The sequence below is a fragment of the Coregonus lavaretus genome (assembly GCF_964263955.1).
Source record: "Coregonus lavaretus genome assembly, chromosome: 29".
Lineage (NCBI taxonomy): Eukaryota > Metazoa > Chordata > Actinopteri > Salmoniformes > Salmonidae > Coregonus > Coregonus lavaretus.
In genome coordinates, this window is record NC_140016.1 from 30,094,466 (window position 1) to 30,122,099 (window position 27,634).

Genomic DNA, 27,634 nt, shown 5'->3' on the forward strand with positions numbered 1-27,634 from the left:
TTATGTGTAGGCGTTGAGACGCTCCTTGGAGCGGGTGGAGTGGATGTCGTGGAGCTCCTGCTCTTCTTTGGACTTGATGTCCTCATACTTCTGCATCCTACACGCGTCCTTCACGTAGGCCCAGTTGGCCGACAGCACCATCAGGTAGTGGATCTGAAACAGAGATGAGTCACCAACAAGTTCAGTCAGGGAGAAAATCAAACATGCCGCAAACTATTGGTCTTTCAATTCACCACTGACATTGATTAGGGAAAGATGAATGCCTGCCACAAAATGGAAGAAAGTGTACCATATTTTCACCGTGTACTTAATTGGAAAACACAATTTTGGGTCCATTTCTCTTTCAAATGTGGAATAGTCTCTATGAATGAATATAGCCTCTAATGAAGCTCCTTTTGCCAGACTCTATTAGAAGAGGGATTTGCAGCAGAAATATAAAGTGCAATTATTGTGGGCCACAACTTTTATTCAAGCTGAAAAAATGAGTTACAATAGGTATTTTAGGGGTGAAAAACAGTGTATTGAATTCAAGATATTCTTTGTTGATATCTTTTAATTTTCTAGTACAATTGTGTCATTTCACTGACATGCCAGCAGGTGGCAGTACATTAGAAAAAGTGGGCAGTATCCAGGGTTTCCATGGCAGCAAAGGCTCCATTGAGACACTGCCATTGTGAATGTGTTGTGGTTAAATGACTGTGGTTGTTACATTGCCACACCTTTCACATTGAATCATGGTCATTATTAGCAGCCTGCTAATGGATTTAATTCTACACAAAGACCAACTGGTCTATAAAGGATTCAAACATACGGGGGGTATGAAAAAGAAAAAAAGAATGTATGCACTAACTGTAAGTCGCTCTGGATAAGAGCGTCTACTAAATGACTAAAATGTAAATGTAAACAAAAGCTATAGTCTCAACTGTGAGGACTGGAAAATACTCTACATCCATTCATCATCTCATCTCATAATTTGTATTTACATTTTAGTCATTTAGCAGACACTCTTATCCAGAGCGACTTACAGTTAAGTGAGTGCACACAATTTCATACTGGCCCCACGTGGGAATCGAACCCACAACCCTGGCGTTGCAAACGCCATGCTCTACCAACTGAGCTACATCCCTGCTGGCCATTTCCTCGCCTACCCTGGACGACGCTGGCTAATTGTGTGCCGCCCCATGGGTCTCCCGGTCACGGCCGGCTACGACAGAGTCTGGATTCGAACCAGGATCTCTAGTGGCACAGCTAGCACTGCGATGCAGTGCCTTACACCACTGCGCCACTCGGGAGATTTTGTTTTATTAATCAATTAAATAATCAGCTAATCAGCTTTATTGACGGGTGTGTGTACCACTGTTTAATTTTCCCAGCAATTTGTTTTGTTAAATGTCGGGCCGCACTTTGCACCATCATCCTTGACTAACGACCACATTCCCTTTCTTAGAAAATGGCTCCTCACAAATTACTGAGTGATGTTTTCACCAAGCTCTGGGCCTTTCTTCTCCCAGTTTCCATGACAACGATGTGACATGCCTTGCATCTCTGAGAGAGAGAAAAACCTTGTCCCTCCACTGCGCCAAATACAGCCTCCCTAGCCATTCTCACAGGCATATAGCAAAACATAGATTTTTAGCTATAGAAATCAACCCCGTTACTGCTTGTATTTGACCTATTATTGTAATTTATAAAATGGCCATGTCAAATGAAAACCTTGTATTTCTATTTGTTAGCCTATAGACTAGTTCAATAAATCGGACATGTCTGATTCATATTTTCTCATGAGAAACATGAGATATAATCTATACAGCGGCTTGTACAGATCTCAGAGGTTCACATACAGATTACATGGTCCATTAGATGTGATATTGTCTTCAAATGGATATGAATCAAAGCTGTAATGTCACATATATCAACAGAGATAAAAAAGTCATTGGTTTTTGTGTCTCACCATAGCAATGACAGCTGCTCCAGCACCAGCCAGGGCACAAATGAACAGGTGGAATGTCATGTCCAGCTGTGTTAAAGACAAAGTAGAGGACATGTTAGTCAGGCATCCCCATGTTACTCGCCTTTTACTTTGTGATCAAATTAATTACATGAGAAGCAAAAGCCTTCATATGAATGGGAATGTTTTTAAATACATGGTAATTATGTATAAGCTTTCACACATCCATATTTCAATATTATTTCAGATGTTTTATTACTTTGGAAGCAGGAATCACATATTACATAAACAAACATATACTGTACTCACATGATATGTCAATGTTTGTCAAGTGTTTTATTTGACATACCTCATTTGATTCACACATTTTGTAAAACTTCTCAGAACCAGCGCATACAGTTTTCCCCTCCCCAATTGGCACAATACCTGAAATGAGGGGAGAACAAGACATTTGCACCTGTTATTTCCATTGTCAAATACAACACCGAAATCAAACTAAACCATGAAGCTGTCCTTTACACGTCATGCCTTCCCAAAGCTGTATTTCACCTTTTCAACCCATTTCTGTGCAACAGTAACAACACTTAGTAAATCTGTCCATCAGTAGCCCACCCCCCATGGACAATACTGTATGTTGGAAAAAGCCCAGAGAGAAGCATCAGACCAAGCTATATCCTGATTCCTTACCATATTGGCGCGGGTCCAAGCACAGAGTGGCACCCTCCAGGATAGTGGTGTTTTGGCAAATGGTCCAGATGTTGAAGTACATGAAGACGGGGAGGGAGGTGAACGCTGTTACCCCGAGCCAAGCCAGCATGAAGATGTACGTCAGCATGATAAACTAAGACAGATAGAGGAGAGTCATTAGATTTCAGGTTGCAATTGTTATACCGTGCTCCAAACAATGATTTAGGAATAACATTGACATCCCACCAATTTCCCATCAGGATTTATTGAGACCGAGTCTATATAAGTGTTTCCCAAACCTCTCCTCAAGTACCCCCCATTCCACTTATTTGATCTATTCCAGTACTAGCACACCTAATTCAATTCATCATGGACTTGATGATTGGCCACTGGAAACAGGTGTGCCAGTACTGGAATAGAAAGTGGAATGGATGGGGCTACTTGGGGAGAGGTTTGGGAGACATTACGGTCATTAAGCTCTAAATTACGCACACATTTTATCTACAATATTGTGATATATGGCATTACAATTTTAAAAGCTACTTTGCCCCTAAGGGCCACTGCATTACATACAGGTCATTCATAGAAAACATTACGAGATACTCTTGAATGTCAGTAAACCTCATCATTCAGTGATCAATTATCCCTTACCCAAGCACTGACGCAACGTCCACAGGTGGTGATCTTGAAGTCTCCATACAGGTCCTTGATGGCTCCGCTGGTAAAGAAGCCCTCCACCATCAACAGAATACCGTAGACAAAGAACGCTGAGGCGATGCCATAGATCACATACTTGATTATGTCAATCCTAGAGGGAAAAAGGGAAATGTGTGTGAAAACAACTTTAATGTACAGTTATTGCATTGTTGTTTCATTGTCGTTTCATTGTTGTTTATACAATCTCTGTAACTTCTGCTTAGTCAAACTTATCATGAAGTTGTATAGATAGCATGTACTTACATTGGATAGTGTATTTATATAGTAATTATACAAGTGACTTATTGTCCCCCACAATGAAATCGGGGAGGGAACTGTGGATCTGTCTCCGTCCGTTAGTACATTAGCACGGTCGTACGTTCGTCACACAAGATATCTCAGACAGCACTGGCCTGATTTTGATGAAACGTGGTTGAATGATGCATCTTGCCATGGAGATTCATCATTTACAAAATTACACTGATTGGAACAAGAGGGGTGCTATAGTACTCAACTGAAATTCCCAAATTACACTGATTTGCCCAAGAGAGGGTGCTATAGTAATCAACTGAAATATCAAACTTTGCTATTGTCATGAAAATTGGTTCACATATGCAGCCTCATAAGGACCTATAAGCTCCGCCCATTCGTTTTTCTGCTAATTAGACTTTTTGTCCGCCACCAAATTTGAACAAGCATATCTCCTGCCCCACTTGAGCTACAGTCATGTAATTTTGGACATATGCATCTCCTCATGAGAAACAAGTTTCCCATAACAACCTATATAATTTTGGTACTTATTTTGCACACGCACAGGTAGTGTACAAAACATAACTTATATTTCATTCCTCCAAATTAACAGTGAGGTCTGGTCGCCCGACAACCTGCCCGCTTGACCCCATCCCCTCCTCCCTTCTCCAAACCATCTCTAGAGACCTTCTCCCATTCCTCACTTCCCTCATCCACTCATCCCTGACCACTGGCTGCGTCCCCTCTGACTTCAAAATGACCCGAGTCGCTTCCCTCCTCAAGAAACCAACACTCGACCCCTCTGACATCAAACATTTTCTTTTCTTTCCAAAACACTTGAGTGTGCTGTCTCTGACCAACTCTCTCGCTATCCGTTCCAGAACGATCTTCTTGACCCTAACCAGTCAGGCTTCAAGACGGGTCACTCAACCGAGACTGCTTTCCTCTGTGTCACGGAGGCTCTCCGCATTGCCAAAGCTGACTCTCTCTCCTCTGTTCTCATCCTCCTAGATCTATCCGCTGCGTTTGACACCATGAACCTTCAGATCCTCCTCTACGCCCTCTCAGGGCTGGGCGTCTCAGGCTCCGCACACTCTTGGATTGCATTCTACCTGGCAGGCCGCTCCTACCAGGTGACATGGAGAGGATCTGTGTCTGCACCACATACTCTCACTACTGGTGTCCCCCAGGGCTCAGTTCTAGGTCCTCTCCTCTTCTTTCTATACACAAAATCATATTCTCACATTGTCTCTCCTATCATTGCTATGGGGATGACACTCAACAACTTTTGTCCTTCCCCCCTTCTGACACCCAGGTGGCAAAACGCATCTTTGCGTACTTGACAGATATCTCATCTTAGATGTCGGCCCACCACCTCAACCTCGACAAGACGGAGCTGGTCTTTCTCCCGGGAAAGCCCTACCCACTCCAAGACCTCTCCATCATGGTTGACAACTCCATGGTGTCTCCCTCCCAGAGTGCAAATAACCTTGGCATGACCCTGGACAACACTCTGTCGTACTCTGCAAACATCAAAGCAGTGAGTCGCTGCTGCAGGTTCATTCCCTACAACATCCGTAGAGTTTGACCCTACCTCACACAGAAAGTGGTGCAGGTCCTAATCCAGGCCGTTGCCATCTCCCATCTGGACTACTGCAACTCGATGTTGGCTGGGCTCCCCGCTTGTGCCATCAAACCCAACTTATCCAGAACACTGCAGCTCGCTTAGTGTTCAACCTTCCCAAGTTCTCCCATGTCACCCCGCTCCTTCGCACAAGTCGAAGCTCGCATCCACTACAAGACCATGGTACATGCCTACTGAGCAGCAAGAGGAACTGCCCCTCCCTAACTTCAGGCTATGCTCAAACCCTACACCCCAACCCGTGTACTTCATTCTGCCACCTCTGGTCTCTTGGCCCTCCCACCTCTACGGGAGGGAAGCTTCCGCTCAGCCCAGTCAAAGTTCTTCTCTGTCCTGGTACCCCTTGCCCAAACATCTGAAACCCTACCTCTTCAAAGAGTATCTGAACTAATCAGTAACTGAAAAAGTGTTAAACAAATCAAAATATATTTTATATTTGAGATTCTTCAAAAGCCACCCTTTGCCTTGATGACAGCGTTGCACACTCTTGGCATTCTCTCAACCAGCTTCATGAGGTAGTCACCTGGAATGCATTGCAATTAACAGGTGTGCCTTCTTAAAAGTTAATTTGTGGAATTCCTTTCCTTCTTAATGCATTCTTAATGCATTTGAGCCAATTGGTTGTGTTGTGACAAGGTATACAGAGGATAGCCCTATTTGGTAAAAGACCAAGTCCATATTATGGCAAGAACAGCTCAAATAAGCAAAGAGAAACGACAGTCCATAATTACCTTAAGACATGAAGGTCAGTCAATATGGAACATTTCAAGAACTTTGAAAGTTTCTTCAAGTGCTGTCGAAAAAACCATCAAGCGCTATGATGAAACTGGCTCTCATGAGGACCGCCACAGGAATAGAAGAACCAGAGTTACCTCTGCTGCAGAGGATAAGTTCATTAGAGTTACCAGCCACAGAAATTGCAGCCCAAATAAATGCTTCACAGAGTTCAAGTAACAGACACATCTCAACATCAACTGTTCAGAAGAGACTGTGTGAATCAAGCCTTCATGGTCGAATTGCTGCAAAGAAACCACTACTAAAGGACACTAATAATAAGAAGAGACTTGCTTGGGCCAAGAAACACGAGCAATGGACATTAGACCGGTGGAAATGTGTCCTTTGTTTTTGAGTCCAAATTGGAGGTTTTTGGTTGTGAGAAGCGGTGTGGGTGAACGGATGAGCTCCGCATGTGTATTTCCCACCGTAAAGCATGGAGGAGGAGGTGTTATGGTGTGGGGGTGCTTTGCTGGTGAAACTGTCTGTGATTTATTTAGAATTCAAGGCACACTTAACCAGCATGGCTACCACAGCATTCCGCAGCGATACGCCATCCCGTCTGGTTTGGGCTTAGTGGGACTATCATTTGTTTTTCAACAGGACAATGACCCAAGACACCTCCAGGCTATGTAAGGGCTATTTTACCAAGAAGGAGAGTGATGGAGTGCTGCATCAGATGACCTGGTCTCCACAATCCCCCAACCTCAACCCAATTGAGATGGTTTGGGATGAGTCGGACCGCAGACTGAAGGAAAAGCAGCCAGCAAGTGCTCAGCATATGTGGGAACTCCTTCAAGACTGTTGGAAAATCATTCCAGGTGAAGCTGGTTGAGAGAATGCCAAGAGTGTGCAAAGCTGTCATCAAGGCAAAGGGTGGCTATTTGAAGAATCTCAAATATACAGTATATATTTTGATTTGTTTAACACTTTTTTGGTTACTACATGATTAAATATGTGTCATTTCAAAGTTTTGATGTATTCACTATTATTCTACAATGTAGAAAATAGTACAAATAAAGAAAAACCCTTGAATGTGTAGGTGTGTCCAAACTTTTGACTGGTACTGTACGTTGGAATATTTGTCACTAATTGGAACCAGAAGGAGGCCTACATCATATGTGGGGGACATGTTTACTGTAGACTTGTTTGAAAATCATTTTAAACCGAGATGGTGTTGTTTTACCAGATTACAATGTTTGTCTTTTCTACCCCATCTGCAATTACTGTACATTTAGGTTCCTCAATGTCAGGTTCCTCAAAGTACATAGCAGCTACTTGGTATAGGGGTAACTTTCAGTTGGTATACAACAGTATATCTCAAATGTTTCCAGTGTAGCTCCTAGGTATGTAGCCTGCTCACATGGTGAACACGTCCAAGGAATCCACGGGTCCTCTGACAACCTCAAAGTAGTTCTGCAGGATGGTGACGGTCCCAGAGAGGGCCTCGTGCCCGCAGCCGCAGAACAGTGCCACCCCAGCGTACAGCAGGATGGTAGCGATGAGCGACGGGTAGGGGATGCCGCCCAGGCATTTGATACAGCACTCCAGGCATCCTGAGCATGCACAGAGAAGAGAGACAGAGAAGGTCAGACATCACTCATGAAAGACAAAAGGGAATGTTCACTATATACAGTAAATCACAGCCTTGGGACAACAGAGGGTTGGAGAAAAACATGATTGAGAGTACTGGTTGAGAGTGCTGGACAAAATCTTGAGATGAATCAATCAGACTAAGCTGTGGTCAATACAAGGCTTTTATATGACCACAACAACCACTAAAAGGTTGTTGTGGTTTGATTTGCATATAGAAGTTGGTAACCATAGTAGTAGTTACCATAATCAATATGGTAACTGTTTCTAAACATTGATATTATGTAACTGGGTGGCACACTTCATGGGGTTTCGACACAAAATATCCTTCACCTAAGAACAATGTGGTACAGTATGGTATCTTTATACACAGTGGTCATCCTGTACACACTGATGGTAAAATGCAGTAAGAGGTGTTCTAGGTTGTGATTCTAGGTCCAGAGATTGATATACAGCTTAGTATGAGGAATAAGGTAAACCCAGCTGAACCCCTATTGAACCCAGCAAAGCCCTGGTGCAGTTGACCCTTTCAGCCTGAGCCCTAGGTGAAGTCTGACCTCTAGGCATCCAGGGCGTCCACTCTGTCTGATCACACATCCCAGGCGATCAGGGTGAATAGTTAATAGGGTTCCGTGCCTCAGTGTCTTTGTGTCTGTGGATGAAATGTATGGATGTATTTGACTGGATTGTTGTGTTTCTAATAAATGTTGTGTCCATATCAGGAAAGCATCACACACCCATTGAATGTTCCTGTATGTTAGTGTTTGTGTATGTATCTGGACAGTGAGTTAATCTTATGAGTAATGGCAGCTATGCCAACATACTCTACAAATACATTTTATACATGCATAGCTTTGTTTCAGGCTAAAGCAATATGCATCAGGTTTGTCCCATTCCAATTTTATTAGGGAACCTCACTCTTTCATGGTCAGATATAAGCTGATATTGAGTCAAATAGTATTTCCTCTCCTCCCAGTACACTCTGAAATATGCTCCCCAAATCAGTGAACAGTACTAATGAAATGCACAAATGTAATTTCACGCTCATACAACTGGAGAATTTCCTCCAGTGCATCTACATCACTTGATTAATTATTCCCCATTCATCCTTATTCAATCCCTGCTCACGTTTCCCATTCAAAAAGAAAAAGTATATGAACGAAGCCGAGTCCATTTTTATTGTAATTCTCAGAGATACCAATCAAGAACATCTCCATCATCGCAGCCAGGCAGTCATTTCCTCTATCACGCCTCGTGTTGATCTTCCCTCGCGCTGCGATGCGAAAGCAATAACCCTCTTCTTCCTCCCTCCTCCACGCTCTGCTTCTGTTTATATACAGACTGTGAATAGAATACCAAGTAGTCTAGCTAGCTACCTCCGCCACAGCCTGCTAGGTTGGGGAGGGCTGAGAGTCTCAGACTGATCCTCATCCTAGGCTAGCCTATCTGCATCCTCGCAGTTGTATTCCAATGCCAGCCTGTATCGTTGTGTCGTCATAGCCGATTCACCTCGTTTCCCAGCTATGACATCTCTATTTAGCGGCTCTCTTCGCTTTCAGTGGGAATGGGTGACAATAAGAGAGTGTCAAGTGTGCCTAGCTGTGACAAGAGAGCTCTCTATTGTATTGAGGGCATGTGACTTAATTGCCCATTGATGTTAATGAGTCATGTCATGTTCGTTAAAATGGTTTTATTAGGCTTATACATTATTCAGATATGTCACCCATAATTGGAGGACACATTTATTTGAGGTGTATTTTAAAAGGGTCTTTGTAATGCTTTGCACTAAGTTGTGTCTATTTATTATTACAAAAATTAGTATGTTAAAACACATGTAAACTACACAGGTTTAAAATAGGAACCTAAGGTGAAAGAAATATATACACTAGCGGTCAAAAGTTTTAGAACACCTACTCATTCAAGGGTTTTTCTTTATTTTACTATTTTCTACATTGTAGAATAATAGTGAAGACATCAAAACTATGAAATAACACATATGGAATCATATAGTAACCAAAAAAGTGTTAAACAAATAAAAATATATTTTATACTTGACATTCTTCAAATAGCCACCCTTTGCCTTGATGACAGCTTTGCACACTCTTGGCATTCTCTCAACCAGCTTCACCTGGAATACTTTGCCAACAGTCTTGAAGGAGTTCCCACATATGCTGAGCACTTGTTGGCTGCTTTTCCTTTACTCTGTGGTCAGACTCATCCCAAACCATCTCAATTTGGTTGAGGTCGGGGGATTGCGGAGGCCAGGCCATCTGATGCAGCACTCCATCACTCTCCTTCTTGGTAAAATAGCCCTTTCATAGCTTGGAGGTGTGTTGGGTCATTGTCCTATTGAAAAACAAATGATAGTCCCACTAAGCCCAAACCAGATGGGATGTCGTATCTCTGTAGAATGCTTTGGTAGCCATGCTGGTTAAGTGTGCCTTGAATTCTAAATAAATCACAGACAGTGTCACCAGCAAAGCACCCCCACACCATAACACATCTTCCTCCATGCTTTACGGTGGGAAATACACATGCGGAGATCATCCGTTCACCCACACCGCGTCTCACAAAGACACGGCGGATGGGGAACCAAAAATCTCAAATTTGGACTCAAGAACAAAGGACACATTTCTACAAGTCTAATGTCCATTGCTCGTGTTTCTTGGCCCAAGCAAGTCTCTTCTTATTATTGGTGTCCTTTAGTAGTGCTTTCTTTGCAGCAATTCGACCATGAAGGCCTGATCACATAGTCTCTTCTGTACAGTTGATATTGAGATGTGTCTGTTACTTAAACTCTGTGAATCATTTATTTGGGCTGCAATTTCTGAGGCTGGTAACTCTAATGAACGTATCCTCTGCAGCAGAGGTAACTCTGGGTCTTCCATTCCTGTGGTGGTCCTCATGAGAGCCAGTTTCATCATAGCGCATTATGGTTTTTGCGACTACACTTGAAGAAACGTTCAAAGTTCTTGAAATGTTCCGTATTGACTGACCTTCATGTCTTAAAGTAATGATGGACTGTCGTTTCTCTTTGCTTATTTGAGCTGTTCTTGCCATAATATGGACTTGGTCTTTTACTAAATAGGGCTATCTTCTGTATACCCCCCCCCCCCCCTACCTTGTCACAACACAACTGATTGGCTCAAATGCATTAAGAAGGAAATAAATTCCACACATTAACTTTTAAGAAGGCACACCTGTTAATTGCAATGCATTCCAGGTGACTACCTCATGACACTGGTTGATAGAATGCCAAGAGTGTGCAAAGCTGTCATCAAGGCAAAGGGTGGCTATTTGAAGAATCTCAATTATAAAATATATTTTGATTTGTTTAACACTTTTTTGGTTACTATATGATTCTATATATGTTATTTCATAGTTTTGATGTCGTCACTATTATTCTACAATGTAAAAAATTGTAAAAATTAAGAAAAACCCTTGAATGAGTAGGTGTGTCCAAACTTTTGACCGGTTGTGTATATAAGAATGTTAGTCTTCTTTTCATAACTTATACATTTTTTGGCATAGCTTGGCTTCCACACTTCCATTGCAGAAACGTTGCAGGCATTCACGTTAGTGTTGACGTATATGTCTGCCACTGGGCAGAGTTAGTAGGCGGTGGTGTGATTTATGGATCACTAGCCACGACAAATACTGTTATAATATCCCTGGGACTTGACTATGAAGACTAAAGCTATATGGGATAGTGTTGCTATGGCAACTGCCATGGGTTGATCATTTTCACATTAACATTTTAGTCATTTAGCAGATGCTCTTATCCAGAGTGACTTACAGTTAGTGAATGCATGAATTTTTCATACCGGCCCCCCGTGGGAAACGAACCCACAACCCTGGCATTGCAAGCGCCATGCTCTACCAACTGAGCTACACGATCACACCAAACTCTGTCTCGAGGGATGGGGCATTCATGATTGGCAGGTAAATGAGGTTACGGTATGTTTTTTTCAGTATAAAGGCAATTGATGGTATCATATAATGACAAGGTTTGGGAGCAAATTAGCATTAGACCAATAGGCCGATAATATACAGTATGTAATCAATATGTTGTACAAATAATTTCAACGACTGTATGTATGACCAAAATATATTATGGCCATATTTGCATTACTCATTCAATATTTATAGGAGAAGGAGATACCATATATTGGCATTAACACAGATTTCACTGGCACTTTTGTCTTCTAACGAGTTTTCAATCTCAACAATTCTCCACTGGAAAACAACAGCAACTCCTCCCATCATCACACTCTAATTTCACAGAACGACATTGATATTGAGATTCCTGGCTCAATCTGTGTGTGTTGACGCTAGGCTAGTGAAAATGACAACTAGTATGAATTGACTGCCATGCCAAACGCCATGCTCTACCAACTGAGCTACATCCCTGCCGGCCATTCCCTCCCCTACCCTGGACCAATTGTGCGGCACCCCATGGGTCTCCCGGTCGCGGCCGGCTACGACAGAGCCTGGATTTGAACCAGGATCTCTAGTGGCACAGACAAGACAAGGAGTAACACGAACTGAGAACAGCTACAGTTTTGCCTGGAGACAAGTGAAATTAACTGTTGTTTTTAAAGATTGGCCAGTGGTCAACAATGACATATATTGTCCTTTATAGCCTATTTATCTCATATTCATACAAGTATTACAGCTGGAATCCTTAATTACAACAACAAAGAAGTTACTGCAAACAACAAAAACTTGTTTTGTAGCTCTGACATCATTGCATGTGGATAGAACAGCAACATATGTAGGGGAGAGTGGGGTAAATAAAACCAAAAGGGTTTCTAGGAAACCATAAACAAAATGTATCATTTGACCTAATATTTAGGAAGAGGTCATCATTTCATGGAGTCTGTGAAGGAAGAAACCACATGGAAAAAGTTAGGTAAAAAAAACAGATTTTCACCAGGTCAAATTAATTTATTGTGATAAAGGTTTCATGATGCTTGTATCAAAACCAAAGTAGATACTTTTAATATTGTTCTATACATCAGTTGGGGTCTCAATAAGCTTCAATATGAGGCTCTAAACCTAGCATGAAAGTGCATCCTTGTGTTGGCTAATATAGTCAAAATGTTTGCCTTGGGTAAGTTGAGACAATGGTTGAGCTAATTGAAATTTTCTTCCCAGGCATAATGCAAGGCGCCGCTGGGATATGAGGTAACAACAGGCCTGGTCTATGTTAAAAGTGTTTTTAAAAAAGTACAAAGTGTTTGTTAGGTGTGTTAAAAGATAATAAAAAACAACTAATCCCTTTGAAAACGGCCTATGTGGCATCGATATGAGTCAAAAACATTTATTCTAGTGTCAAAATTGACTACAAAGTGTAAATAGGATCATTTTGGTCATAAAGTCAGTCTCGTCTAAAACAAAGTTTGGAACCTCAGTGCGTCACAACGAGTAAATGAAGGTTGGGTTTGAATTACAATTATGTCAACAAATCATGCCCCTTTTTGCCAAGCTCCGCATGCAAATCGCACCCACGCCCACTTTTCTTCCCTTAACTGAATGGGGATCTGTTGTTGCATCACCCCTAACCAACGCGTACAAAGGACCACTGCCGTTTGAGACTGAAAAGCCCTATAAGGAGTGAACATGCAATGCATGCTTCCAGCGGGATGCACAGCCAACAACTATGGTTTGCATGCCCTGCCGAAGGACCCTGTCATAATGCGGAATAGGTGGTTGGAGTTTGTTGGTCCACAGTGGTGGTGACTATACCAGTAGCTAGACCATAGACTGCTGGTTATGTATCTGGTTATGTATATTTTGATAATCAGTAGCTATAACCATCATCGCTAGCATAGCTGACATTAGCTAGCTGCCAACTAGCTAGCTAGCTACCTATCTAGCTAATTGGCTAACGTTAGCCTACCTCAATACATCTTGGATTTGGCTTGGAAACACAACAATATTTAAACAGGTGGCAAATCATTTGTAGGAAAACCTTTTCATGATTGTGATGTCACCTGATTTACTTTAGATACAGTAAAACTCTAGCCAGCTAAGATTGAGGGGAGCACCGTATTTTAGCTACCTAACATTAACATTGCTAGGTACACTACATGACCAAAAGTATGTGGACACCTACTCGTCGAACATCTCATTCCAAAATCATTGTCATTAATATGGAGTTGGTCCCCCCTTTGCTGCTATAACAATCTCTGCTCTTCAGGGAAGGCTTTCCACTAGATGTTGGAACATTGCTGCGTGGACTTGCTTAGTGAGCATTAGTGAGGTCGGGTACTGATGTTGGGCGATTAGGCCTGGCTCGCAGTTGGCGTTCCAATTCATTCCAAAGGTGTTCGATAGGTTTGAGGTCAGGGCTCTGTGCAGGCCAGTCAAGTTCTTCCACACCGATCTCAACAAACCATTTCTGTATGGACCTCGCTTTGTGCACTGGGGCATTGTCATGCTAAAACAGGAAAGGGCCTTCCCCAAACTGTTGCCACAAAGTTGGAAGCACATAATCGTCTAGAATGTCTGTAGCGTTAAGAGTAAGATTTCCCTTCACTGGAACTAAGGGGCCTAGCCCGAACCATGAAAACCAGCCCTAGACCATTATTCCTCCTCCACCAAACTTTACAGTTGGCACTATGCATTCGGGCAGGTAGCATTCTCCTGGCATCCGCCAAACCCAGATTCATCCGTTAGACTGCCAGATGGTGAAGCGTGAATCATCTCACCAGAGAACGGGTTTCCACTGCTCCAGAGTCCAATGGCGGCGAGCCATTGTGCATGGTGATCTTAGGCTTGTGTGTGGCCATGGAAACACATTTTATGAAGCTCCCGCCGAACAGTTATTGTGCTGACGTTGCTTCCAGAGGCAGTTTGGAACTCGGTAGTGAGTGTTGCTACCGAGGACCAGTGGTGTAAAAAGTACCCAATTGTCATACTTGAGTGAAAGTAAAGATACTTTAATAGAAAATGATTCAAGTAAAAGTGAAAGTCACCCAGTAAAATTCTACTTGAGTAAAAGTCTAAAAGTATTTGGTTTTAAATATACTTAACTATCAAAAGTAAATGTAATCCTAAAATATACTTAAGTATCAAAAGTAAAAGTATAAATAATTTCAAATTCCTTATATTAAGCATATGTTATATGTTTATTTATTTATTTATTTATTTATTTATGGATACCAGGGGCACACTCCAACACCATTTACAAAATAAGCATGTGTGTTTAGTAAGTCTGTCAGATCAGAGGCAGTAGGGATGAGGGATGTTCTCTTGATAAGTGTGTGAATTGGACCATTTTCCTGTCATGCTAAGCATTCAAAATGTAACAAATACTTTTGGGTGTCAGGGAAACTGTATGGAGTAAAAAGTACATAATTTTCTTTAGGAATGTAGTGAAGTAAAAGTTGTGAAAAATGTAAATAGTTAAGTACAGATACCCAACAAAAACAACTTAAGTAGTACTTAAAAATATTTTTACTTAAGTACTTTACACCACTGCCGAGGACAGACGATCTTTACGCGCTATGCGCTACGCGCTTCAGCACTCGGCGGTCCCATTCTGTGAGCTTGTGTGGCCTATCACTTCGCGGCTGAGCCGTTGTTGCTCCTAGATGTTTCCACTTCACAATAACAGCACTTACAGTTGAACGGGGCAGCTCTAGCAGAGCAGAAATTTGACGAACTGACTTGTTGGAAATGTGGCATCCTATGACGGTGCCACGTTGAAAGTCACTGAGCTCTTCAGTAAGGACATTCTACTGTCAATGCTTGTCTATGGAGATTGCATGGCTGTGTGCTCGATTTTATACACCTGTCAGCAACGGGTGTAGCTGAAATAGCCGAATCCACTAATTCCAAGGGATGTCCACATACTTTTGTATATATAGTGTATTTTTTACGAACTCTGCCAGTAACAGTAATGGCATTATTGACATTTAAAGTCAATTTGACAACATCATATTGCAAAGGTATGTCCTACTAATTATTTGCCTACTTTAGCAATGTCATCATATTTCCATGCCACTGTAAGTTAGTGTAATTGAGACTAAACAGTCACTAGCCTCCGAGGTGCAACCCATGTCTAGGCACAAATACATATTGGATGCAGCTATGGTGGTACTAGCTAACTCATGTCTGTCTACAACAGTGTACTAACTAGCAGCAACAAGCTCAAACCAACCCAGGGCCATAGCAAACCATGTCACAGTTGGTTGCATACTGTAACGTCGTCACTGGCCTGAATATAATCCAATCTGGAGCCAGTCAGTATACATCTCTAAAGCATAGAATTGGCTTCCAAACGAGATTACATTATTTCTTGAGCTATGTTTATAATTGAGGGGTGATGACAATCGTTGACCCTGTTTTTATTTTAGACAAAGTGCACAGTTGGGTGCCAGACTGATCCCCTGGTCATGAACGGATGCTGGGACCTACCAGAAGGAGCAAAGGTGGGTATCATAACAAGTCCTGCAATGTGATTGCAATTGTTTAGCAACCTCCAAAAATAATTTAATTCACTGTTCACTTGTTATTTTCACAAATTGTCAGGCAACACCTCAGAATAAAAGTGTGTCATGCAACACAAATACCCTTGTGACACTTCCTCCATTGTTGCCAGTCTCCCTCGACTCCTATGAAAAGGACACGCCATCATGAGGTCTCTGATAGTGACCCGAGTTATTGCCCTTATGACACAGACGGCTTCATCAACAACGATGTATTCAAAAATATCCGGCTTGATAAAATAGTAGGCTAATTCCCCAGCCAAGCAGATAAAACTAGTGGAGTCATTTTGGTAGTGAAGTGCATTAGCAAAAAGCTTTGTCCTTTCCGTAGAACAAAATGCAATTGACCACTTGGGTGCCTATTATATCATCCTGTCACAGGCCCTCCAAGTCAACACCACCTCATAAGATAGCCTGCTGCAGTTGATCGAGAGATGTCCAGTTTGCAGCTGAACATGCAGCATAGAGAATATCAGCAAGGGGGCCCTCATCAGCATCATGCAGACATGCCCTCATTGTGAGCATTCCTATGAATGGAACAGTCAGCCACATGTTGGCAAATATCCGGCCAGCAACCTTCACCTGTCAACGGTAACAGCTTTCACAGGCTCATTATTTGTACAAATACAGAAGGTAACCCACTTCATTACTTTTATACATTTGATAACCCAATTGTGAAACAAAATGTATGTAAACTTACATTATTTGTTGCTTATTTTCTACTTCTTAGATGCATATAATGTCCAGGCCATAACCTAGCCTGGTGGAACCAGCCTGATCGGAACCAGCCCATTCTATTTCACTTCACATTTTATGATATCTGAAGTGAAATAGAAAGGTGAACGCAGCGATCAGGTTGGTTACACCATGCTAATCATAACCACCATTGATAATGTAATCAGTGCTCTGGTGTGTGTGTGTGTGTGTGTGTGTTTATGTGTGTGTGACAGACCAGTATCTTTGATGAGGCGCCAGAAGCTGATCTACGCTGCTCTGACAAAGACCTCACCCCCAGCTTCATCTCTAGCCTGCTCACCAACATTTTACTAGACACAACTTTTATTTTTTTGATTATTGAATGGTATCAGTCAATATGGGGAGGGAGAAACCCTGTGTATTCTGTACCAGGATCAGGGAACTCCTGTTGTATATGGGACACCACACAGGAAGGTATGACCACTCTGACACGTTTCCAAGGTAGCCCCATTACCACTAGACAAAATGCCGATAGGCACAGTATCTGTTTCTGGCTGGGAATGACAATGGAAGATGAAATGTACACATTGTTATATTAGCGGAACACTGCTTCTATGGTATTATGTACGGGTTGTTTATTCTACATGGACCTGTTACTACATTTCAAAGTTATCAAAACACTTAGTTTAGAATATCTACATAAATTCAGCAATTGCATTCTTCTCATATTACACTGTAGGCTACTGACCTATTCAAAGCTTTCCTCTGGCATCTCACCATACACCTGCCAGTAGTTATTGAACTCAACCTGCAGGAGGTTTTTTTGTTCTGCAGGCAAGGTTCTGACAGATGGGTGTGTCTTGGTGGTGGCAAGGACACACCCAAGAAACACCCACATCAAACCACACCCCCAAGCCAAATCGCGTTTGGCTTTTGTCATGACCGGCAGCATTTCTTGAGGAGCAATCCAAAAACGAGGCCAAATCAGCGGGTGCAGTTCCCCTTTAACTATTAAAAGACAAAAAAGTGATCGTGATTGTATTGAATTGTGGTTGGGAAATAAAGATGGACTTGGTTTTAAAAAGGTAGTGGTAATATTTCATTCAGTATAGAAATATGTAGGCGGCTTAACTTATCCAGTCCCACGGAGCAAATTGTGCAGCTCTGTTTTCAAAACTGTAATGTTTACATGAATTCTTATTGATTTTCAGAGATATACAACATCCTGAAATATATTTAGATATCTTTGTTAGAAATAATACAATATTACCCTTAACGGAGTGATGCTGAATGTAAAAAATGGCTCAACTAACCCCACTCTCCCCTACTGCAATTTATTTTACATTGATGTGCAACGCTCCCCACCTCTGCTTCGTCAACAAAACAAATACAATAACTATAGTTAGGGACCGTCAATAAATTACACAATGTAAATGGGACAATATTTTCATGTTGCACATCTTTTAGTTGTCTCATTAAATGCTTTCTACAATTTATAGTTGGTTTGATAATTTTTAATAATTGTAATTTGGAGCTATTGACCTTTTGAAATATTGTGTAATTTACTGATATTCCCTAACTAGCCACATAAGGATATCGAATGTTAAACCAAATTGACCATGGGCATTATGCTCGGGCTGCTCCGAATTGATAAATACTTAGGTGTTGCCAGCTGTGGGCATGTGGGCAGGATTAAAATGAACCCAACCCAAGGAAAACTGTTACGATACCCTTCATTCCGTGACATATATATTTTATTAATATCATCTCGCAAATCTTTTGGAAGAGACTGACTTTATGACAAAAATTATCCTATTTACACTTTGTAGTACGTTGTGACACTAGAATAAATGTTTCTGACTCATATCGATGCCACAAAGTAGCTTTTTAGGGGCTGTCACTTTTTAAAAGGGATAGTGTGAGATTCTGGTAGACTTCAAGTCATTGCGCTAATGCTAGTTAGCATTGGCTCGCAAAATAACCTTCAACTTCCTTCAAACTGCACGCAGAAACATAAAAAATGGTATCCAAGAGTTCATCTGACTCTGGGTAAGTAGAAAAATGGCTTAATTGCCAGAATCTTGCACTATCCCTTTAAATTATGATCATACTTTGCTCTTGAACTTTATTTGTATGATTAGGGCACCATTAAATATAAAATTAACTTACTACAGTATATCAAAACATGGCTACACGTGGATAAGCTTTTAGCTACAAATAAATGCTGAATCAAGAGACAGGCTCCACCTTCAATTGACCCTTCGCTATGCCCTGCCCCAGAATTTTGGGCAACCAATCGCAACGTTCTGTTGGATAGCAACTGGCGTCGAGTCCGACTCCTCAATCAAGCTCACCTTTTAAACGGTTTGAAGCCAGTGAGGGCAATGGCAAAAACTGAGAGTTTATCAAATAATAAATTGTTTAAATTGGCTAGGCTAAATAATTTAACAGTGCACCAAAGGTACTTGCAACTGTGATTCCTGAAATGCAAGGCCTGTTGGAGTATTTTTTTTAATCTGAAATTGCTTGGTTGCTGGTTAGCTAGTTAGCTAGCTAGCTAGCTCTCAGTCTCATTGGCCACCATTAAAAGTGTTTCTAATGCTAGAAAGCTAGCTAGTTAGTTATCATAACTTTTCTCCAATTGTATGTTAGCTAGCTAAGTTAGCTATATTATGAATACAACTGTCATCTGCTGTTTGGGAGCAAGTTAGCTCCAAAGGTGGTTAATAGCTTTGACTGTACGCTTACAGTGCAATTGTAATAACAGTCCACCACAACATACCCGAGAGTCTTCTGATTAGCAAGGGGTAGTCTATGTTTAATTTCACTGTGTATTAAAACCACAGTTTGAGATCATTGAAGAGGGGTTTTCTCTAGTAGTTTGAATGAGGAATTGGGCTTCAGAGGGAAATGTTGTCCGAGGTTGCAACAGTAACCAGGGGGGGGGGGGCTTAGAGAAGGGTCAATTGTACCCCACACAAAAAGCCTCTCTTCAAAAATTGAAGCCTGTAATTTGGCCATGACCCCAAACATGTCTCTCCAGTCCAATCAACAGAAGGCATGTCTCTAATACAAAGAGAAAGGACACCCCTCTCCCATGCCCCCTCCCCATTCCCACCTCTTTCCCATCTGTCAGCGTCATGTCCGACAGGCAAAAGGGATACACACACACACGAGCACACAAACATGCACACATGCACACACCCTCAACAACCAATGACTCATATAAATGGTAGAGGTTACCATCATACAATGGTCACCTCTCAGAAAACATTGATGATGCAAAGTTTGATAATGAAGAGGGGAGGGAGGGAGACAGAAGGAGAGCTTGAGAGAGAAGGAAAGAGATTAAATGAGAGAAAGCAAATGAGTGTGGTTAGAGTGGCTTGTGGTGTATATAAGGTACATTTGCACATTTAATGTTCAATAGATCTTGTAGCCTGGAGACTTACACTAAGCAGTGGGGGGTATGGTTGGATGTTTTAGTCTGCGAATGTCGGAAGAGTCTCGACACTCGCTTTCCCTATACCGTTCGTTCGGCCCCTTCCCCTGCCTGGAGCGAGCAGGTTTTCAGAGCTCTGCACGCCCCCGACTACTCTGTGCATGTTTAATCAACCAGTATGGTTGCCATGTCAACCGCGGTGCAAAATCTGAGAATAGACCGGTTACTTCAGAGCTGTGACCCACTTACTGTGTGTCAACAAATTCACTGGGACAATGGGTGAATGAGACGCATTACACAGATAACCCTCTGGGGTGAAGTACAGTACAGGCCCAGGTCAGGTCTGAAAGCCCAGGCATTGGTTTTTAAAGGGACTCAATGAATCAACCGCCCCAACCGATGTACATGCTTCTGTAATGGTTGGTGAGATTTCTAACCATGCGAGCAGGTTTTGTGCAGATGTCTCCAATGTCTGATTTTAAGTTCAGTCCAAAATGACTATATTTACCATTAAAATTACGTTTTTAGATGCACAATTCATATTTCTGTTAATATGATCACATCATATAAAATCATATAACCTTCGATAAAAGATAAGACAATCCCCACCGTCAAGTTATTGAAATATGTTGTCACGTTTTTTGAGCACTTGCTAGACACTATCTCAAATCTGATGTCAAATCACACTTTAGTGAATAATTATTGTGATAACATTGTGAAAACCCTAAAAAGTTGGCCAGTAGGGGAGAGTGTGGTAAGTTGAGCCAAAGGCATCAGTTGAGCCACCCTTGTTTATAGGAAACTATATACAAAATGTATAATTTGACCAAATAATTATGAAGAGGTAATCAATTCATGGAGTCTGTGAAGAAAGAAACCACATGGAAAAGTGGTAAGCAAATTAGGTCCGAAAAACGGATTTTCACCAAGTCAAATACATTTATTATGCTAGAAGTTTCATGATGCTTGTATCTAAACCAAAGTAGATACTTTAAATATCTCTATAAGCTTCAATATCAGGTTCTAAACCTAGCAAAATGTTTGCCTTGGGGTAAGTGGCCTATGTTAAAACTGTAAAAGAAAAGTACAAAGTGTTTGTTAGGTGTTCAACCTGTGTTAAAATATGCTTAAAATGATTGAAAGACAAAAAGTGTTTGGGAAATAAAGATAGACATGGTTTTAAACAGGGTGGTAATATTTCATTAAGTACAGACATTTGTAGGTGGCATAACTTACACTGTCCCATACCCAGGGTAAGTTGTGCCAAGAGACCACTTTTTTTTATACTGTAATGTTTACAATAATTCTGGTTATTTCCATGGATACACAACATCCTGAAATATATGTAGATATCTTTGTTAGACAGAATTCTATACTTCCCTTGGCAGAGTGATGCTGAATGTAAAAATGGCTCAACTTACCCCAATCTCACCTAATAGCTGTGACAAAAGTTTGGGGAACATTTGGGAACAATTGGTGGAACTCCCTTGAGCTGGAGGGAGGCAGCTGGAGTCCGAAACAATGGAAGTGGAAGAGCATGTCAGCAGTGGAGAAAGACAGAATTCACTGTGTGAGAAGAAGAACTCCATGGATAATAAATGCAAGAATTTGGGAGAGGGGAAACCAGGCATCAAGACATGAAATGTCACAGTCCATGTTAGAGGGGCTCAAAATGTGCAATGCTGCATTATAACACAAATGTCCAGTTTATATGGGGCAATAGAGCATATGACGTGTGCTAATGGTTCCACATTGCACATTTCATTAGTTTACATTTAATATACTACAGCAATGCAATATCTGAATGATATAGCTTCCCTACTTCAATGAATGTTTTAGTATACAGTTGAAGTCGGAAGTTTACATACACTTAGGTTGGAGTCATTAAAACTCGTTGTTCAACCACTCCACAAATTTCTTGTTAACAAACTATAGTTTTGGCAAATCGGTTAGGATATCTACTTTGTGCATGACACAAGTAATTTTTCCAACAATTGTTTACAGACAGATTATTTCACTTATAATTCACTGTATCACAATTCCAGTGGGACATAAGTTAACATACACTATGTTCACTGTGCCTTTAAACAGCTTGGAAAATTCCAGAAAATGATGTAATGGCTATAGAAGCTTCTGATAGGCTAATTTACATCATTTGAGTCAATTGGAGGAGTACCTGTGGATGTATTTCAAGGCCTACCTTCAAACTCAGTGCCTCTTTGCTTGACATCAAGAGACAATCAAAAGAAATGAGCCAAGACCTCAGAAAAAGTTTTGTAGACCTCCACAAGTCTGGTTCATCCTTGGGAGTAATTTCCAAACGCCTGAAGGTACCACGTTCATCTGTACAAACAATAGTATGCAAGTATAAACACCATGGGACCACGCAGCCATCATACTGCTCAGGAAGGAGAGGCGTTCGTCTCCTAGAGATGAACGTGCTTTGTGCGAAAAGTGCAAATCAATCCCAGAACAACAGCAAAGGACCTTGTGAAGATGCTGGAGGAAACAGGTACAAAAGTATCTATATCCACAGTAAAACGACTCCTATATCGACATAACCTGAAAGCCGCTCAGCAAGGAAGAAGCCACTTCTCCAAAACCGCCATAAAAAAGCCATACTACGGTTTGCAACTGCACATGGGGACAAAGATCGTACTTTTTGGAGAAATGTCCTCTGGTCTGATGAAACAAAAATATAACTGTTTGCCCATAATGACAATTTTTATGTTTGGAGGTAAAAGGGGGTAGCTTGCAAGCCGAAGAACACCATCCCAACCGTGAAGCACGGGGGTGGCAGCATCATGCTGTGGGGTGCTTTGCTGCAGGAGGGACTGGTGCACTTCACAAAATAGATGGCAATATGAGGAAGGAAAATTATGTGGATATATTGAAGCAACATCTCAATACATCAGTCAGGAAGTTAAAGCTTGGTCGCAAATGGGTCTTCCAAATGGACAATGACCCCAAGCATACTTCCAAAGTTGTGGCAAAATGGCTATTCAAGGTATTGGAGTGGCCATCACAAAGCCCTGACCTCAATCCTATAGAAAATGTGTGGGCAGAACTGAAAAAGTGTGTGCAAGCAAGGAGGCCTACAAACCTGATTCAGTTACAGTAGCTCTGTCAGGAGGAATGGGCCAAAATTCACCCAACTTATTGTGGGAACCTTGTGGAAGGCTACCCGAAACGTTTGACCCAAGTTAAACAATTTAAAGGCAATCCTACCAAATACAAATTGAGTGTATGTAAACTTCTCACCCACTGGGAATGTGATGAAAGAAATAAAAGCTGAAATAAATAATTCTCTCTACTATTATTCTGACATTTCACATTCTTAAAATAAAGTGGTGATCCTAACTGACCTAAAACAGGGAATTTTTACTAGGATTAAATGTCAGGAATTGTGGAAAAACTGAGTTTAAATGTACTTGGCTAAGGTGTATGTAAACTTTCGACTTCAACTGTAGATTCCAAGAATTCATATTTGCTGTGGAATTTTCCCTCTATTGAGCCTTGATTCCTGAGCACATTATCACACATTGGCAATAAAACTTGATCAACTGAGTTGAACAGAAGGAGAACTAATTCCTTGCCTTGGCTCAGTTAATCCTAACAGGTGGGCCTTACTCAATCTTTCCTTTCATTCAGAGCTGGAGCAGTCACAGCAGTATGTCATTACAAATGCTGCCTAAAGTGGAATTGATTCCTCCGGATCATGCTAGGACATATGATTATGACTTCATTTAATGTTTTGACATAAGAAATGAGTTTTAATTAAGCCATTTTATTTTGGGGAATTAGGTTCGTCCACTGTTGATGTTGGTGCCTTGTGGCACGCGGCATGAAGCGCTACATTTGGCTAACAGATGACGAGAGCTGAGTCCACCTGGTGCATCTGACTCACAATCTGAGATTTGCAGTCTGAGAAGGAGGAAGGAAGAAGGTATATGGACCATAGAGATCCTATAATACAATATATTCCTATATTTTATTAGTTTCTAGAACCTCAAAATAAGAGTAAGGCCCAATCTATAACTCTGTACTTTATATTATTATTATGAAGTACCCCTCTTCCATTTGAAAGCCTAAATGGATCTGTAATATAAGTAGCAATATAACCGAAGATCAACACTAAGATGATCAATACCTGTCAAATGACAATTGAAGGTCCCTCGAAATTGTTAATGGTAAAAAATAAATGAAATGCAAACTATTTGTGGGTGTTTATTGTTATTTTGAGGATTTACAAAGCAGCACTGAGAGGTATAAAATACACTGTTTTTCAATGCATGTACAGTTACGTTGTGTCTGAAAACCATAAGATGTCATGTTCTGTACAGTAGGTGCATTACATTTTGCTCTTCTCTCATGGTAGCCCCCTGGCTAGTCCATAGTGCTCCTAATGGCTGGAAAGGGCTACAGATGACCTATAGAGCTCTGGTCCACATATAACAGCTGACCTCATAGAAGGTGACGGGGGATAGTTGCAGGAGGAATGACCCCAGAGAAAGTGCACTTACAACTGTCCTCTTAAATACATAATGGACTCAGGGTTCTCTGAGGTGGGGGGTCAGATTGTGACCAGTCACCCCAAAATGATAGTTAGGTCACATAGACTATTATAGAAAAGCAAAACTGTTTAATGCTGTTTCTTCCTGAGAGGTTGCTCAGATTTCTGGTTACAGCACAGAGCACATAACAACACTGTATATATAAGTGTGGAAAAAATGCATGGTAAAAGCTAGGTGTATAAATATAAAGCTAAGTATAAATCATTATTAAATAGTTATAACTCATTGTTGTTTTGGTGCTTGCCAAATAATAGTTTTATTTATGGCTGCACTGTGGATTATTACTGTTATTTAAAAAAAAGTATAACATAAACCACATAACCTCACTGTGAGGGTATTAGTGTGAGACCATACCCAAGTCCCCCTCAATATGGCTACTGTAGCTGTGTATAGTCAAATGTATTTTTCTTGTGTCAATACTTGAAATGTCATGACAATTTTGGGGCAATTTTCTGTTTGTTTGAGGTAGTTGCTTTTTCTGTTTAGGGGGTGGTTTTAGGGATAAGGTTTGCATGGAGGAACCAAACTGCAAATATTAACAGAGAAACAAAATTCCATTATTTGCTAGTGGGCAAGACACACTGCATATACTGTAGCAGCATGTAGGCCAGTCTATTACATGCCACTTACATTATTCATGCATTCGGTTCACATAATTGCAAACAGGAGCATCAAATTGTCTTGTTTCAAGCACTAGACTTCTAGCTAGGTGTCCCTAGATGTAGTTCTAGCATGTGTAAACAGTGTTGCTTCCGTCCCTCTCTTTGCCCGAACCTGGCTCGAACCAGGAACCCTCTGAACACATCAACAACCGCCATCCACGAAGCTCCATTACCTATCGCTCCACAAAAGCCATGGTCCTTGCAGAGCAAGGGAAACTACTTCAAGGTCTCAGAGCGAGTGACATCACCGGTTGAACACTACTAGCACTCACCGCTAACTAGCTAGGCATTTCACAACGATTACACCTGGTCCCGGACCTGTTTGTGCTGTATCCAACTATGATCATTGTCATGGTTTAGCATGATGTAAGGCCATAGGTGTTGGCTATACAGCGCAAAAAGGTCTGGGACCAGGCTACTGAAGTTCATCAGTCAGTGTGTTGATTCAGTGAGGAAGCACTAAAGAAGAACATTAATGTGGAGCAGTACTCAGCCAAACTGCTTTAGTGCCATGTTTTGATGTATAACTTTCCAGATATGATAGAGAAGATATGTGCCAGTTAGCCACATTTGGGACAGTGGGGCCGCAGCACCAGTAGTGGAACGCATGCTTGGCTAAGTAATTATATATGGACTAACAAGCTGGTTTCTTCAGCCAAATGAATGGAAATGGTGTACTAAAGACATGCATGTACAGCTTGGGTGCTAGTCTCTTTCAGTTGGGTGAACATTGAGGGAGATTGCAAACTGTATGATGTGACAGATTGGGCTTTCAGGAAATAGAATTCACACAGAGAGAGTGAGTACACACCTAGTAATGGCGACAGATGTGTATTTAATCAACACTGCTATCAGGTAGTTTCCGGTAGTCATCCCACAGGTTGGAGACATTATAGTCTTATAGAGTCATGAACCATACTGTGAAAACAGATTTCCTGAGCCAATGTAATATTGCAGCCACCAATGGTATTAACATCTTACCACACAATAAAGGCATATCACTTTGCAATAAGTATTTCTAGGTAAACTAGCATCCATGACACTCTCACACACACAAACGCACTCACATGCACACAGACACTGTGTAAACTGATTGGCCAGGATACCAAAATGTAATCTGCAGGAACAGAACAGAGAGCAGAGAGTAGCTGCAGGGATAATGACTAGACTTGGCCAGTGCCATGGCAACTGTTTCAGCTCTCCCTCATGCCTGTGTAGCACTCACTGGTTTTCAGGGATGAGAGGAAGGAGGGTGGGAGGGACGGGGAGGGGAGGAGGCAAGAAAAGAAGCACAGACGTATGAAGCCCTGTCACATGCACAGAACCTGGGAAGGAGGGAAAATAGGAAGGAAGGAGGAAGGAGGAGTGGAGGGGGGAGACACACCTCAGAGAACGATAGCATCCTTTATTCATAAAGAGAGCAATTGAATTAATATGGGAGAATGCAAATTCAAACTAATGCCAGCACCTGGTAAACATTAATGTATTTATACACAACTATTTTCCCCTAAAAGCGTACACTTAAACACAGGTGGATGGGAGGGGTTGGGTTTGCATTATAAATAGAAACCCCTCTGCACAAAGCAAACGACATACCCTGCATGCACATGAACAAGAGAGAAATGTTGACATGCATCAAATCCTGTTGCTTTTTTGGGGGGGTTGTTAAAATAATAAAAGAGCTTTGATTTTAATACAATAGCTGGACATGCGGATATTCTGGATACAATGGTTTTATTAGTGAACGGAGCTGGCTCGAGGTCTCTTGTCTTCAATGTTCCCCTGAGCCATCTCGACAGGCATGCGAGAGCCTTGCCGAGACGCCAGTGAACAAAGACAATTCTCCCTGTGCTTTCACAGTTAACGTTCATAGAAGCAGTTCACACCACTCTCTGACTGTCTCGACAGCAGACAACACACACACACAAACACACTTCAGTCAAGCAGACACTCAGTGGACAAAGGAACAACCAAAACAGATGCTCTTTTATACCCAGTGTATTAACCAAATATTTGCCCAATCCTTTCTGAATTAATAGTTCACTGACAGATAGACAAAGATATTAGGAGAGGATTTTACTTAAAGGTAATCTCAATCCATCCACCTAAATGTAAAAAATACTATTTCTCTTTCCTTACCTTTCTGAGTCTGCCCCTCATCCATATCTTCTTCCAT

General features: G+C 41.4%; 1 protein-coding gene across 1 annotated transcript; it reads right to left on the bottom strand.

The window, feature by feature from the left end:
• Nucleotides 1-27,634, bottom strand: LOC311105062 (neuronal membrane glycoprotein M6-a; the record flags this gene model as incomplete). Its single annotated transcript, XM_084147052.1, has 7 exons — nt 1-153; nt 1,952-2,017; nt 2,298-2,374; nt 2,636-2,789; nt 3,287-3,443; nt 7,360-7,552; nt 27,598-27,634. The coding sequence occupies 7 exons, from the start codon at nt 27,632-27,634 to the stop codon at nt 1-3; spliced, it is 837 nt and encodes a 278-aa protein (XP_084003178.1).